We start from the raw sequence: 16,991 nt of genomic DNA on the forward strand, positions 1-16,991 counted from the left end.
AGTTTTTACTGCTAATTCCAGCACCAGTACGGAGGGAGAAGTAATTAAACGTTTTTTTTCTTTCAATTTCAGTTACTAAATATATTCTTAGGTAGACACTTATTGCAGGTAGTTTGTCTGGCACAGAAGCCTAAAAAGGGCTCGCACGACATGTAAATAAGTGCTATTTTTGTTGCCACACTTAATGCACCACAGTGTTAGCTTAAATACATTGCTAGTTTGTTCAGCACATACAACATTCCATAGAAAACTGCTCTCAGGTGAGCAACACCTTGAACATAAAGTAATTCCAGTGCTCTGATCTGTTTCTCACACACTAGTTTAATTTTCTTTTACTTTGTTCACTCTACATTACAGCAGGAGCTGAACAATCTAGCGCTTTAACAGGACATCAAGAGCCCGTCCACAGGGATGAACCTGACATAGACAAAGTCTTGTATAAAACACTGCTAACAGCAGCCATGTTTAAGTTATTTTTTTGTCTAACAGGAGTAATTTCTCCCTATGCAAATCAGGAATAAGGGAAAACAAATGACTCAAGGCTAACTAGATAGGGGCCTTCATCAATAGTAGTTTTATAATACTTCTTGCCGTCTCCAAACCTCTGGCTGCCCCCATCAAAAAAAAAATCCTTCTTGTTCAGACTGCTCGAGAACACCAAAATACACATTTTGATAGCTCTAATTTGGCACTTAGAAAAAGCAGAACATAAGCTTTTGTCTGCATGTTCCTCCCCCCTCAACAACACACAGGCACCTTACCCAGTCACTGGAGACGTGTTGGGAGATCTGAGTAGTGACAGACAATTTTTTAAAGGATGAATTTATGGAAAGCAGCATGAGTGGAAGACAGTTACGTGGACAAAGAACCAGAGAGGTGGGCAGGAGCCAAAATGCAAAGGGCAATTTTACTTAAAAGACCAACTTTTTATTGTATTTTGGAGAAGTCTTGTTCCTCTGTACTGTCTTGTTTATAAATTACAATTCCCAAGAAGTGTTGAGTTCAGTTCAAGATAAAAGGAATAAAACAGTTGCAGTTCTAATTTTCACCACGAATAAAAGTTACCACGATGCTCCTATGATACACATTGCGTACAGGAAATGCCAGAGTCCTCCTGTACTTTGAGTCAGACACCTGTGTAGAAAACGAGTCACCGCTTCACTACTGCAGGTTCCAGGTGTAGCATCAGTCCGGTGCGTGCTGGCTGGCTTGTCACACAGAAACATGGGCCTCACCAATGAGGCTATAAGATGGCTGGAATCTCTGAAGAGACGGTGTCCAAAGGCTGCCAGTGAGAGTCAGTCAAGGCATCATAAAGCTCTTCACTCTGTTCTACAAACTGCTTGTTTGCTTCACTCACATCTAACTGAGGAGCTGGATCTAAAGAAGGAAAGACATAAGACAGGAATGGATCACTTGCCAAGTGTGGTTAGAAATAAAGCAAAAGTAATTGAAATAAAGGCAGGGCTCACAAGACATTCCTAGCACTTGAACAGAACCTTTTATAGTTTCATAGTTTGTAGCGTCAGAAGGGACCTGAACAGATCATCAAGTCCGACTCCCTGCCCTGGGCAGGAACGAGTGCTGGGATCATAATAACCTAGCCAGATATCTATCTGACCTCCTCTTGAAGACCCCTAAGGTAGGGGAGAGAGCACCACCTCCCTTGGGAGCCCATTCCAGAGCCTGGCAGCCCTAACTGTAAAGCAATGCCTCCTGATATCAAGCCTGAACCTGCTTTCAATCAATTTGTGGCTGTTATTCCTTGTTATCCCAGGTGGTTCCCAGGGGAACAGAGCCTCATCTATTTTCTTCTGGTCCCCCTGGTGAGTTTATAGATGGCAACCAGATCCCCTCTCAGTTTTCTCTCGTGGAGGCTGAATAGATTCAGGCCTTTTAGTCTATCTTCATAGGGCCTGGTCTATCTGAACTCTCCCAAGCATTTCATAATCACACTGAACAAACATTACAACTACTAGGTGTGAATGGGATCACTGCTTTATTATTAGTAAAATAATAAAGTATACTGAGATTGACCAGCATCACAAAAAGCTGCTGCCATCCTATTACTATTAACAATGTAATTTTTAAAAGAAACCCTGTGAGATTCCACTAAGCTCTATATCTGGGTTGCCAAAAAGTTTTGCTAGAGGGGAGAGAGGCAACCTCTTATCAAACTGATGGAGGGGAGGGATTTAACATTCCTTTGTAACATCTGCAGCCCAAAGATTAGATTCTCAGGCTAGCACAAGACATGAAGTGAAACTGAAATGTAAAAAGCTAGAAGACCTGCCCCCCGACATCATCAGGAGGATAATCATTGTAAGTGTGTTCATTTTAGTTGCATCAGATCTTAACAGATCAAAGGAAAGGAATCTTTTTAAAAATGATTTGATAATGTATTTTTTGAATTTTATTAAAAAATTCTATGTACAGGGTAAGTTTTATCAGCGGGAAAAAAAATCCAATGATAGGTGCACTGGAATCACAGCTTGCTGTATTACTTTTACAGTATTACAGTACAGGCATTGTCTTTTGAAATACTTTGGAAGAAAATCAGCCATTTTGGCTGACTGATGACATACCCATATCTACAGCCCCTTACAGGGCCTGTTTTCCATTTTCTACATATACATTTGAGAGAACAGCAAGGCATCCCATAGAGTGCATACTCCATTCCTGTGACTGTCAGAATATCATATAAACATGTATTGTTCATTGTAGTTTATTTCTTAAATCAAAAAAGACAGACACAGGCTGTTCTCTTTATTCAGGGGTTTCACAGAAAAACAGAATATATATCTGTGTTGTTTTGCAAGGAGGGTCACCACAAGCTTTAAACTAGCTATTTTCAGGGACAGAAGGACATAAGCAGTATTCCATATAATCCTCTCAATGCTAGTGAAGCCAATTTGTCTCTCCCTTGGGAAGGCATAAGACTAGAATTGGAATTAGGATGAGTAAGAATTTCACGGGGAAACTGGCATGGCACTGCCCACACTCTTAACCTAAAACTTCAGAAGACTCCAAATTAACTCAGAAGATACAGGTATGTTGGCTAATTCATGAAAGTATCAGCATAATGAAGAGAGACAATTCCAACAGAGAATTAAAGATATTTACCTTCCAATGCATCCTCACCAACTTCTTCATATGTCTAGAAAGACAACAAAAATAGCTTCAGGGCTATAAACATTTAACTGCATCCAAAGATGTCACCTGCTTATCACTGGTGCCATGCATTGTAACCTTTCACCCATGGATGAAAGAATCCTTAGTATCCAAAGCTGGGGTCCATCAGTGGGAGTCTTCAGGGGTGAGATTCCATGCTAGGTCTCTAAGCAAAGCAGCACTTCCTGCAATCTGAGAAGTACTGCATGTGGTGGCCCATTCCTTTAGAGTACCCTCTATTTGCAGGGCTTGTGAATCCCCACAAAGCAGCCCTGCAGCTGCAATTCACAATATCTGTACCTGGGCAATCCTCCTCCAGCCAGAACTGGGGATTTTAGAGTCTCATTATACCTCTCTGACCCTTTTATAACTGGCATAAAGCAATTTGAGTAGCTCTCTACCCACATGCAGTAAGAAATCACAAATACAAGCTAGGTGTTTGCTAGGAGGCTTTGCTTCCTCATATGACAGAAATACAACCCAAAGACCCAGGAAAAAGGAGGAAAATAAACATCTACACTTTGTTTATGAAATGCTTTGCAATTTTTGCAATGAGAGACTGCTGCCATATAAAATATTATTACTATGCCCATACCTGCATAGTGCTCTGCGTGTACCCATACTGGGGGTAGCTGTAGCTGTAACTGCCTGTGTTCTGGTCATATCCCCACTGCGCATAGTAGTTCTGATATTGTTGGTAATATTGGTTATAATTATAGTTGTACATCTGATTGTACTCGGCTGTCTTCACACGGTTCCTTTAAAACAAAAAAAAGGAAAAATTTACAAAAATGCAGAATAGTTAAGAAAAAAAATGGAAGGATAGGATCTGGCTTAATCAACATGATGCTCATTCCAATACTGCAGATTTCAGAGTTCATCAAATATCCTGTGCACTATATATGCATGCTTGTTTCTGTTACTAACATATGCTATAGAAGAAGGTGGGTGGGTGGCTTTCCAGCTCCATTCCTGCTCCCACTATTTTTTTCCTTATTAAAATGCTTTGCTTCCTTCCTATGGGAGCCTTTCAACCCCACTATGTGGACAATGGGGAGAGTACAGCTCTGAAGCATAAGCATCAGTTTAGGACTATCTAGACTCACTAGAATCCATGATTCAAGTACTAAGTGAGTGGATTCATCCCTTTTCTTCTTCTAATAAAGTAGATACATTGGATATTACACAACTTGCTATAATATAGTGTTGGATTTTGAAAGCAGAAGCTCCATGTACTACTGTATGAAGGTGTGAGATAGAGTATATGCCTATTTTGCAAGGCTATATAAACTAAGTAATGTACAAAATTTCCCCTCCCCAAACAGAAGGCTGCATGACAACTGGGTGACCCCTCCCTCTGAGAGATGGGTTAACTTCAGTGCTGTTATATGCATTCAATTTAAAGCATTTCTGGGGTTAAAAAGTCTTTAGAAATAAAAGTGGTAATTTTCAAATGGTCTACCAATGGAATCTACCAAACTCTATTTGTCATATAATTAAAATGCTTTTAAGGTGCTGATTCCCCTCTGAGTAATGCAGCTTAGGTTGAGAAGTATCATATATGCCTTGAAAATGGAAATATTATTTCACATAGAACACCATGCTCATTTAGGAAATTAAAGAGAACTAGCCCAAAGATCAAACAAACTATCTTTTGACTACAGTATAATCCCTACCCCTCTTCCATTCAAGAATTTTGAGAACACTGAAAATCTTGAGTATTGGTAAAAGGCTGAACAATTATTTATTATTTGTCCTACCACAGACAGCATGAGCTTCAGTCATAGAACAGGACCCCATTGTGCCAGGTTCTGTATAAACACAGAACAAAACGTTGACCTTTGCTCCAAAGGGCTAAGCTCCGTTGATCACTGCATTGGAATAGGTAGGTGATCAAGTTTTATCTAGAAGTCAAATGAGCAAGATGAGACTATTCCATGTTTTAATGGAAGTGGATACAACCAGGTCAAAAATCATTAAAAAAAAAAAAGCCAAGCACTTCTTCCTAAAGGCTGCGATTAAAATATAATTTTTAAATACACATAGGCGTTGTTTGATTGTTTTATTTCACTGAGATTGCAAAACGTTACTGGACTGGTCCATTTAATCATATTTTCCTTTGTTCATAATCAGTTTCAGGTGAGTTTCACTCTTTAGATTGTCTTGCGCTAGCACAACGGGCCTATTTTTTATATTTATGGTCATTCCTATGTTAATTTTGAGACTTTTACATACAGAGAGGTACCAAAACACTCTGGATAGGTGCCTAATTGATAGATCATAGTCTAATGCTAGATTACACTTGTAACAGAGTAAAAAAATCTGGTATGCCTATCCGCATGAAGCTTATATTTTTAAATGAGTTTTATACTAGGGCTGTGCAAAGCTTCGGTCGCGGATTCGATTTGGTGGCCAAATCTCCGAATCTGAATCGAATCAGAGGATCCTTTAATCTCTCCGAATTGAATAGGAACCCTCTGAATCGATTTGGACACAGACACAGCTTTAAATGTTTTTTCTACATATCTCTAGGTAGCAGGGGCTTGTGAATGCTGCGATGCTGGGGCACAAGGAGTGTCCCACAGGAGTGCAGGGTGCTCCCCAGCGTGCTCAGCAGCAGACCAGTGGACTTCTGGTCCACTTCTGGGTCCACTGGGGAGTGTGCTGGGGAGCCTCTCCATGCCACCCCAGCTCAGCGACTGGTGCCTCCTGGGTCTAGGGGGACACCCAGGGTTCCCCGGTGGCTGATTGCTGAGCATTGTAACACTAATGTCAACATTTGTATGTCATTTATTACTGAAACTATCTTTGCATCATTTCTTTTTAAAAGCAAATTTTAAACTGTTTACAAAACTAAATTAAGAAAGTCAGTGATATTAACTAAAGAGATTCTACTCTGTCAACAACCACTGAAGTTAAATACAAAAATACAAATTATTTTTCTAAGAATTATTATTATTACTATTATTATTATTTTAAAAGCACACTCACGCTTTTGGTATGGCCACGCTCAAACGTATAGGTTTGGAGCCCAACCCCACAGCTCCTTGGCATTCTGTCAGGGCTCTCTTCTGTTCCAGTTCATCTGTGAATTTCACAAACCCATAGCCTCTGCAAAGATATGGCACAGAATGTATTATAGTCTAGCAAAAGGCACATACATTTTGTAAGAAATGCTCTACAGATAATGGAACAGACTTAGGAAACCTTTTTGCTAGTGAAATGACTGAAGTGAAAGTCTGGCCATGTTTCCAGCAGGCATTAAATAATTCCCTATTCTAACCACTTTATATTTGCAGTTTCAGGTGTTTCATGTCTTAACATCTGTAGTATGCTCAGAGGCATCAGAAAAATATTGTACATCTTGTGCCAATGGATTTTTGGGGACCTTTATAGAAATAACATGCAATGTGCTGGAACTGACAGCTTGAACCAGGGGTCAAACACAAGGGAAAGATAGAAGGCAGACACCAACCTGAGTCCTCAGGCATTGGTAAGGATTGACTGGATCTACTCTGGACACTATTACTTGAACAATAGTGGCAACCAGCTGGCAGCCCTTCAATACCAGCCCTGTCAATATTGCTAAACATAGTGGAACTGAAATTGTGTCAGCAATGGTAGGAAATGGAGAGAAAAATATTTCCTGCTGAAGAAAAGGTCTTGGAGCAGGACCAGACACTGCAGTAAGTCAGAGAATAAAGCAGAGCATGACTCAGTAATGGCAGACTCTTGAGATGGGATAGGATGCCTCACAAAGCAGAAAGTTCAAGGACTTAGGAGTGGGAGGAGAATAGAATCCATCCAGGTGGAAAGAAGAGGTAAGGAAGAAAAAGGCTGATCTATATGAAGAGGTCTGTGTGTGGTGTAAATTTATAGCATCAACTATTCCATGCTAACTCCCCATGTGGACACTTAGTGGGCACTAAGTGCACGGTAACTTGCTGCACTTTAAAAGTGGAATAAACTACCATACACAAGTTTCAAATGCTCAACTAGTATGCTCTAAATTCATATCCAGCTTCTGCACGTTAACTTTCCCCCCTATGTAAACAAGCCCCAAGTCAGAGCTTGGGCTTTTCTACACAAAAATTGAAGTTGTTAAACCCCCTGTGTGGACACACATTTCTGTTTAAAACTGATCATACTGGTTTAGCTTGCTTCCTGCAAACATACAAAGGCAAACTAAACGAGCATAAGCCAGGTTTAAAATCAATGTAAGTGTTCACATGCAATATGGCACCAATCAGTTTAAAAAAAATCACACCTTTAGCAAAACCACTGCAACTCTGTAGATCAGACCCTCATGTGAGAAGATGGAGAGGTTTTACAGCTGGGGAAAAAAACAGAGAGTCTTTTACAGCAAGGGGAAAAAACCCGAAGAGAAAGAGTCTGACCACAGCACTCTTCTTGGCATAAAACCAGGGTACTCACTTCCCCCAAGATATGTTTTGCTTTTAAACAAGGAGACTGAGCAAAGGGCCCCTTTATGAAGAAGATATAACAGAAGAGAGAATAGTGTATTTTGGAAGCATGTTTACTTATGTCAAGAGAAAAGATTTCTGAAGTCTGGATTTGGCTGGGCCAGTTCCAGAGTCTGAAGATGAGGCTTGGGCTACAGAGGGTTTAGACAATGTTTTGTTTGGTGTCTGACCTCTACCCCAAAATCATAAAACATTCAGAAAATATTCACAAACACTTAAAGAATTTAGAAGCACATTTCAAAAGGGCCTGGTACCCACACATCACCTATGTGCTTCTGAAAACCCACACAGACAATGTAACATATTTTTAATATAATAGACGCACAGCCTAAAGCCAACAGAACAGCAAAAAAAAAAAAAAAAAAAAAAATAGCACCGTGAATAGCAATGATCCCACATGCTGAGCATTTAATATAGAAAATTCAGTCCAGAGTTCTGATTTTGCTAAGTCATAAGTAAAACTATTTGGATTATTCCTTTTCCTTTGCTGCACTGGCCCTCTTCCCTTTAACAGAAGCAAAGTTTCAGAGTTGAGAGATGGCATATTTTCCCCTTTTCATGGCATATAAAGTAGGAGAGAGGAAACATACAGGAAAACTTACTTGGAAACTCCTGATTGGTCCAAGACAACTTTACCACCTCTACATGATGGGTAAACTTTAACAAAAAACTCATATAGCATGCCATCATCCACATCAGGGGTCAAATCTCCCACAAAAAGCGAGTATTCCGGACTGAAGACAAAGAATACATTTTAAGAATAGTAAAACCAACAGAACGTTATAAAGCCAGATATCTGGCAATATTTGAAAATACCCAGAGATACAAACAAATACTTTAGAAGTTTTCAACTGGGATGTCTAAGAGAGTATTTTCAAATGTTTATTTTTACTGGTCTCTGCTGCTAATATTTTTCCACTCAGTTGGAGCAGCAAAACCAGACTCTCAATTTCACTTTTTATTTGTGGATAATTCACTCTCTCTCCAATTCTAATAAATTGGTTCCTGTCATTGTGTTTGGGTTTCTGGCACTGCAAGAGATCATTCCAAACGTAACTATTTTCACTGCATTTATTTTTATTTATTTAGCTTCTGTTCATGTTTGTTTTATAACTGAACTCTTCTACAAAACTAAGTGAATTAAAAATACTTTGATAAGTATACTCTGTACACAGTGTTTTAGATTCTCAAAGGATCCCTATCCACTTGTGGACAGCTTATTTCTAGATGTACTAGTTTCCAGTTTATTAACCCTTAATTGTAAGGTATCAATTACAGGCCCTGGTGCTATGAATATTACACACACGTAATCCCATTGAAGTCAGGGGTACTATACATGCTTAAAATTAAGAACCTGCTCTGAGGTGTGGTATCATATTTTAAATCCTAGAATTCTTAAAGTGTTTGGCAGATCACAATTGCATGGAAATAGGATGCCTTGTCTTTCTTTCCCATGCTACTGCATAGGTGGGTTGTCAGATTTAGAATAGGAATAGTTTAAAGGTTATGGAGACAACCCACAAAAGGCACAGGACTGATCTTCAGGAGATTCAATCTGCTCCTGTCTTTGCCATTAATTCACTGTATGGCACTGTGAAGAACTAGATACATTTATGACATTACATAAATTATATACATTTATATATGTAAACTACTTCGTGATCCATGTATACTGTATCCTTAGTCTTTCCACTATATTTTGTTACACACTAGAGCAATCTCCTTTCTTAGTTATGGGTTTCAATTGCTTAGCATTACTAGCCAGAGAGCCCCCTGTGCTATTTTGCTCAGTGCTGATCTGGTCCAGCAAAGCTTCATATTCAGATCTGCACTCTCTGAATCCTCTTTGCAAGGGAAATGGCAAACAGACTTCAAACAGGCAAATGTTATATTTCGGTAATGATCACTTACCTGTTATCAGGTTGTTTTCCGTATGTTGCATAATTCAGTTTAAATCGTTTTGCCTGCAACAAGGAGAAGGAGAAAACAACAATATGAAAACCACACAGGTTCACATTAAAAAAAATGTTTAGAAACTCAATTAGAAAAAATGCCAGTAAGTTAGGCTCATTTTGTACCTTTTTCTAATAATGTACAATGGTCAACACAAGCAGGTCAGCAGCTTAAAGCATCTGGGATCAAATCCTCAGCTGGTGTGAACTGACATCAATAGACCTATGACAATTTACATCAATTAAGGATCTTCCCCTTAGACAGGAAGTTTTGCCTTGCTACATTGTAAGATTAGGACTAATTAATATTTTAATAAAGATATTAAAAAGCTAGCAAAGCCCTGATGACACATCAGGGTCACCCATCTTCCCATCTCCAGAGAGATTAGGAAAATGGAAGTGGCAAAAACAAATATTAAATGACATCTTCAATTGTTGTGGGATCATTTTTTCAGTAAAATAATAGTACATAAACTTTGAGATTTGTAATTTACAGGAAAATTAACCATGCAGAGGGTGACACATTGGAAATCAAAACAAGTCCTCAAACATAACAACACTGCCAGGTACTTTATACACTGAATCACTATATTCCATATTTCAGATTCAGATGAGGCTTAGGCAGAATTTAGATGCCCAAAATTCTCAGTCCTCAAAATCCCTGCAGGAGGCACCTAAACTTAAGAGGCACTTTACTTTAAAGTTCTCCAGGCACTGGGACCTGGGCCTCTATGCATACCCAGAACTGCTCCAATCTTGAGCAGCTTATTACCCAGCTCATACCGAAGTCCTATCAGGATTCAGAAACTAGGTGATATTCTGTATAAGTCCCAGCGAACAACCTAGCATACAATTACAGAAGTTCTTTTCCTACCAAATGCAGTGGTGGCTGCCACTCTCTTTTGCACAAGACAGGAAGAGGTGCTTCTCATATATCATTGGATAGAAGACCGTGGGAGATGCAGGTTGGAGTCTTTCCTCAGCCCAAAGGCATTCAAATCCATATTCTTATCTCCCAAGAAAGTACCTAAACTTCTAGGCTAGAGATTATTCTGAATGAGGGCCGTGGCATACCCAATCCTCCTAGTGATGCCATGCAGTGCAGAATTCATCAGGTCAGAGAGAAAGCACAAAAGGGAACATGACTGTCTAGGCCCAGTGGTCAGGAAGAGGGGAGTCCTGTGTTTTGGTCTGTGCCGCCAGGCCTGTTTCATTAAAACAATCCTAGGAACACAGACCAGAACCCAGGGCTTCCCCCATCTCAGCTAACTGCCCTAACTACTAGCCTGGAGATCCACACTCCCTCTTGTGCTCTCTTGCTGGACAAATTAATCTTGAATTTCTTGTTGCACAATGGAACCTGCCCCTACCCGTGGCCTTCTCAAGATTCCAGATTCCATTCCTGAACCTAGCCCTTCGTTACAATGGTTTGGATTTTAAAAAAATTATAATGAAAATATTTCCATTTACGCAGAGGGAGAGAGGCAGGCAGAGTCCTTTTGATTTCTGCACAGATCCAGTCACAGACCTGGGGACATTGCGACCATCACTACTACCTTCTCCAGTTGTGTTTTAAAAGAAAAATGTGAAACCCATGTGAAAGAACAGTGCAGGTGCCCATATACCAGGAGAGGGTCCCAGGCTGTAGATGCAAAATGGGTGGACATAACTAACCCTCAGAGAAGGGCAGAACTGGAGACAAGCCCCTGTCCTCAGTGTTTCCTATGGGCTAGTTCTAGGTGGCTGCAAGATGAGCGTAATGACTTTAGGCAGCACCCTGTTCAGTGTACTGGACATTTTGGCTCTAACTCCTCTTGTGTTCTGTACAGAAAGCAAATATACATAATACAGGTTTGGAATTCCAACTGGGAGCTAAGCATCTTACGTGGAGGTACCAAGGTTTTTACTTGGATCTAGCTCATGTGCAATTTTGGTAAGCACATTCAGTTCAAATGGATCTGGATAACATCTGTTTACTAGAACTTAAGAATGAAGCCAGGTTTAAATCTATTTTGGCAAACCAAAGTAACCCAAACCTACTGAATCCTTAGTTCCATTTCAATCACAGATACCAGTGCAGTGCTACACACAGATTATGATTAACAGGTTACATGGGGAACCACAGCAGCCATATGCAGACTGCTTTTTTCCTTGTTGCTGCCTTCATCGGCCACACGCTACACTGCAAAGGATCAGAAACAATGCAATAAAACTGTCACATTAGTGTACGGTATGTACATTTTATCCCTCTATTTACCTTGAAAGGTGTCTTAAATAATTAATGCAACTCTTCTACAGAATTTTATCAGAAAATGGTTAGTAATATTATACCCCGTAGACGCCCTAAGAAAACAAAAACTTCCACTTAGCTGATTATTCATCAATACCTTGGTTCCTAATCACTGTTCGCTGCAGAACCCCCCTTTCTTCATCCTGTTCCAATCTCTCTCCCTTACTAGTTAGTTAGTTTACTTACTGGTGTGGCACCAGGAAGTGGTTTTCCATTGATTTTGTGTAAACATTTCTCTGCAGTAGCCAGATCTGCAAATTCCACAAAGCAATAGCCCGCAGGAATTCTGACCATGGAGAAAAGGAAAGAGAAAGTTTTAAGAATTCGCCTAAGCGCAAGACTTATAATCAAGGGGCGAGTTATTCACTGCAGTTGTCATTTTGACATCAAAACTAAGTTTTTTAAATGTAAATTTCAGCTTTCACAGAGGAACTACTAAATAGCAAATGCTTGCCAGTGAAGGGCCCTTTCATGCATCACACAAGCTCATGTCAGCTGTGTTCTGGTACACAGCCAGTAGCAAGGGGAAAATCCTAGATTTTGCATCAATCCCATCAAAAAAGAAGTCTTTTTCTCCCCAAAACGACTATAATTTTTGGTTAAGTAAGCACACATTTCTCCAGTAGAATCCAATCATTGTCGTGTTGAGCCTAGATTATTTGCAAGTTAATTGACACCTTATTTTATTTTCAATTTGTTGACCACATTCTACTTATTCTAAGAAAGTTCAAAAGTGCCATGTAAGGCTCTGGCTTGAAGCTGAATTATTTGCTTTAGATTTCCAATTCTTACTACCACTGGCATAACTCCACTAGTACTATGAGAGTAGATTGGTGGCATTCCCCGTTGGCGTCTGATGTCTTCATCCTGCACTGGGCAACATATGGGTTGACCAAAACTCCCCTCGGGGCATAACCCTGTTAGCAGAGAGGACCGTAGCAGGGAGCAGGGCTTGGGGCAAATCAGCCTGTGAAGCAGCCTGTGGTGGGGAGGAGCGGGGGAGACGAGCAGCCAGATGCAAAGCCGGCGGCGGTGGCGGCGCGGAGCCACCAGCACTAGGTGGGCCCTGCAGCAGGGGCCGTGGCTGCTCCACCTGGCTCTGCAGAGACCTCCAAATGCAGGGCTTGGGGCGGTCACCCCAATTTGCGCCCCCCAGGGACGGTGCTGGCTGTTAGGAAAGCACAGCGGATAAAACAACGGCAGCTGCCTCCTTGGCTATTAGGACTGTAGGTGCCCTGCTGTTTGGAAGTGGAGGAGAGGAGACAGGGGAAGGAGTCTAGCACAGAAAAGGCCAAAACCCTTAAAGCAAGCGGCGCGACTGGAAACCAGCGACACGTCCTCGAACGACCGGGAAGCGCGCGCGGACGCTTACCCCGTCAATCGATTGCGGATGATTTTCACGCTCAGCACAAGCTCTCCCATGGTGGCGAAGGCTCTCGAAACAAAGTTCTCGTCCATGTACGGCTCCAGCTACACGAGGAGGCAAAAGTTAGGGCGGGGAAACGCAGAGCTCCACAATCGCAGAGGAGCCGGGCTGGCGAGTCCAACGCCGTGTCGTCCCCAGTCCAAACGCCACGCGAGCCTGCCATCCACCCTGCCCTCGCCCCGCACCTGCCACCCCACGTGCGCAAAAGGTGTCCATAACTGCTGGAGGGATGCAGGGAGAAAGGCGACCTCCGCAGCCGGGGGGCACAACTCCTTCCTGACGCCGACCCCTGCGAGGGGGGCGCAGACCCCCGGCTTTAGGGCCAGCAGGACTCCCCGTGCCTCTGCGCGAGGCTGACCCCAACCCCCGGCCAGACCCAGCCGCCCTGCCGGAGCTCCGGGCCCGGGGTGAGGACGGGGACCCTGGCACGGCCCGGCCCGGCCCGCCGCGCACTCACGTCTCCCATCCAGAGGCTGGCGGCCATGCTGCTCCCGCGGCCCGGCCGGACGCAGCAGAGCCGCCGCCGCTGCCCGCGCTGCCCACAGCGCCCCCTGCGGCGCGGAGGAGCAACAGCAGGCGCGGCCTGGGGAGGAGCCCACGTGCGCCGGGACGGCGACAAGCGGGGCTCGCTCCGGTGCCAGGGGAAGGGTCTTCGTGCCCGGAAGCTTGCAAGTAAAGACTTTTTTTGGGGGGGGGCCAAAAATCTGATTGGTCTCATAAAAGCTGTCATCTGTACGATGAGACGAAAAGACATATAACAAAGTAGAACTCTTGGCTCCAAAATGCTACCTTTGATTATAATAATTTTGGAACCAAGAGTTCTAGTTTGTTGTATGTCTGTTCGTCTCAGACCAACACGGCTACCCAGTACATCTCCAGGATGCATCCTGATTGTTTTTTGCAAAAATCTGGCTGGTTTCATAAAAGATATTATCTCGACGACGAGTCCTGATTGCCTTTTCCTCCAGACCAATACGGCTACAACCTGGATACCTGACATGTGGAAGATATCGGATTTTAGCTGATTTTTTAAAATGAAATGTTCATATTTTCCCAAGCAGGAAGCAACTGTGACCCCCTGAAACCTGAGATCCTTTGTTTCAAGGTAATTTGCATCGTCACAAATCCTCACAGGAGGTGACAGGCTCCTGACCGGCTCGGAGCTGCCTGCCCAGAGAGTTTTCCGTCTATTGACTCCTCTGTGACGTCCTATGAAATACAGACTTTCATTTCTACCCAGGAGGACTTTTGCGAACTGTTGCAGAGCACTGAGGTGCCCTGCTCCTAAAGAGAAGACACTGCTAGGGAAGGGACCCTAGCAGTGAATGAGTGATGAGCCCAGCTGTGGGTTGCCAGGGCAACTGGAGCTAGAAGCAATCACACCTGCCAGCGGTCAGGTGACTGGAAGGGGCAGGGCCTGGCCCTTATAAAGCCCAGGGGCTGAGGCTAGGTTGGTAATTCTCTGCCAGCAGTCAGAGAGGAGGGAGCTTGTTGAGCAAAGGTGTGAAGAGAATTCTGATGGGAGGTACAGCTCAAGCTGGGTAAATGATGGCAGCTCTAGGATGTTTGAGCAATGTGGTTTTAGCTGGGTGGCTTTAAGTTAAGTTATAGCCTAGGGGCTTGTGTCTTGTGTTGTTGTTTATCACCGGTGGTTTGGGTGAGGCTGTTAGGGGTTGGAGGGGGACTCGCAGTGGAGTGTGAGGACCCCAGTGCCAGTGAGGGTGCAGCATTGGGGGTACATAAACCTCAGCCCCAGAGAAGGGACATTACTGAGACACCCCAGTGTGGGCGTGGTGAGCCCCGGAGGAGGGGGCAGCATTGCGGTGAGCCCCCGGGAGTGTAGACCTGGACAGAACAATGTCTCTTCCATCTGCAAGGCTTGGGGTGTAGCATTGGGGTGGTAGGAGCTAGGGTGCCCCGAAACACCTACGATGGAATGGGGACCACAAAGGGGTCCAGGAGCCTATGGGGCTTGGAGTACAGATAAACCGTGTCCGAGAAGACGTGAAGGCAGCCTCCCTAATGTTTCAACATCAAAGACATGGCGGGCGAGAAACTGAGGGTGCCCTTGGGCCAACTTGGCACAGGAAGGAGGCCTTAAGGAAATCACGGCCCTCCTGTAGGACCCTGCTGTGACACAAACTTTTCTCCAATGCCTGATGAAGGGTGTTAGTGCCCGAAAGCTTGCAATTAAAGGCTTTTTTTTTTTTTGAGACCAACCAGATCTGAGGAGAAAAAAAGAGATCATCTCTACTAAGAGTCCTGATTGCCTTTTCCTCTAGACCAATATGGCTACAACCGGGATTCTAGGACACTTGGGCCCTTCCCTTTCTCAGATCAACCCAGTGCATCAAGATGTGGAAGATGAAGGCAAAAGGGAGGGACCCTTGGAGCTGGAGTAGCCCCGATACAGGGGTGTCACTGCCATCCCTGCAGCCTGGCCTTGTTACACATCTGTTCCCTCCATGTGTCTCTTCCAGTAAGTTCAAAACCCTCCATTTTGGGGTCCTCCCTGACCAGTTTGAGCAGCTGCCAGAAATCTGACCTGGTGTCTGGATTCCTGAAACCCAGCTCCTATTCTGACCCGCCCTGCATGCAAATCGTGTAATGTAAAGTTTTCATGTCTACCTTGATCAGGTCTCGCAGGATCCTCAGTGTGAAGTCTTCTCTTCCCATCCCGTCTGGCATCTTTCCTGGGTGCAGGTATCCATGCTTCACCTGGAACCTCACTGGGTAGCTTCTTTTTGCCATGGTGGTGTTCTTCCAGCTCCTGACCCTGGGTTCTGGGTCTCCTGGAATTGGGGTCCTCACTGTCCCTGCCACGTGAATGCAGGGGCAGGTCAAGGCTTGTTCCCTGAACTGATAAGACCAGGAACTACACTTGATCTTAACCTTAAACATCCCCCCAGAAGAATGTTGACTGTGGATGTGTCCCCTAGTGATGGCAGCAAGGCCATGTGGGAATGAGTCTTCCACAAGGACCTGCAGAAGGTATCCAGGGACCTGAACCTCCTCTGGCACTACCCATATGCTAGGGAGGTGCGGAGTAGAGTCATCTTTATTCTTCCTGATGGTGATCAGGGTCAAGACCCTGACCAGAGAGGCGGCACTGTTTGGACACCTAACCAAGCAGCAAAGTACCCTGACGGCTCGCTTTGACCAGTTCATCTCCTGCTTCAGAAATGCCCTGTGTAAGACCAGGAACCTGCTCATGTAGAAACACACAGACCTCAGTTGAGGACTTTGTCAAAATTGGGCTAAGATGCAGTTGTACTACAAAAAGTCAGCGGAAGACAATGGGGAGGAGATGGCAGAAATCATATGGAAGAGAAGAGACTGGCACAGACTGTTCAAGAACAGGCTTCCCAGAGAAGATGGTGACAATGATGATGAGGAAGAAGATGAGGACCGTGATGATGACAAGGACAATGGGGAAGAAGAGGACAACGACAATGCAGACTGAGGATTGGGGAAGGAAACAGAAGTCACAGGGGTGGGGGTGGAAAGGGAAGGGGGAGGTAGAGGGCATGATTGTAATGGGTAGAAGATACGGTGATGGACATGTGGTTGTGTAGGTATGGCTATTGTAATGGGACTTTGATGGTATAACAGGCTTGTGTAATTGTGATGAGGAAAGATGATGGTGCTGCATACGCAGGAGCATGGGT

At 43.6% G+C, this 16,991-nt stretch overlaps 1 protein-coding gene across 1 annotated transcript; it reads right to left on the reverse strand.

Annotated features, from left to right (window-relative positions):
• Nucleotides 1-301: 301 nt before the first annotated feature.
• Nucleotides 302-13,876, reverse strand: TRNAU1AP (tRNA selenocysteine 1 associated protein 1). The gene is made up of 9 exons (XM_014605034.3): nt 13,781-13,876; nt 13,270-13,367; nt 12,084-12,183; nt 9,567-9,619; nt 8,258-8,389; nt 6,163-6,282; nt 3,767-3,929; nt 3,124-3,157; nt 302-1,380 (listed from the first exon to the last, which is right to left on the reverse strand). Exons 1-9 carry the CDS (start codon nt 13,805-13,807, stop codon nt 1,244-1,246), a joined length of 864 nt encoding a protein of 287 aa, XP_014460520.1. The 5' UTR covers nt 13,808-13,876; the 3' UTR covers nt 302-1,243.
• Nucleotides 13,877-16,991: the final 3,115 nt, after the last annotated feature.

This window comes from Alligator mississippiensis, chromosome 6, assembly GCF_030867095.1.
Source record: "Alligator mississippiensis isolate rAllMis1 chromosome 6, rAllMis1, whole genome shotgun sequence".
Classification (NCBI taxonomy): Eukaryota; Metazoa; Chordata; order Crocodylia; family Alligatoridae; genus Alligator; species Alligator mississippiensis.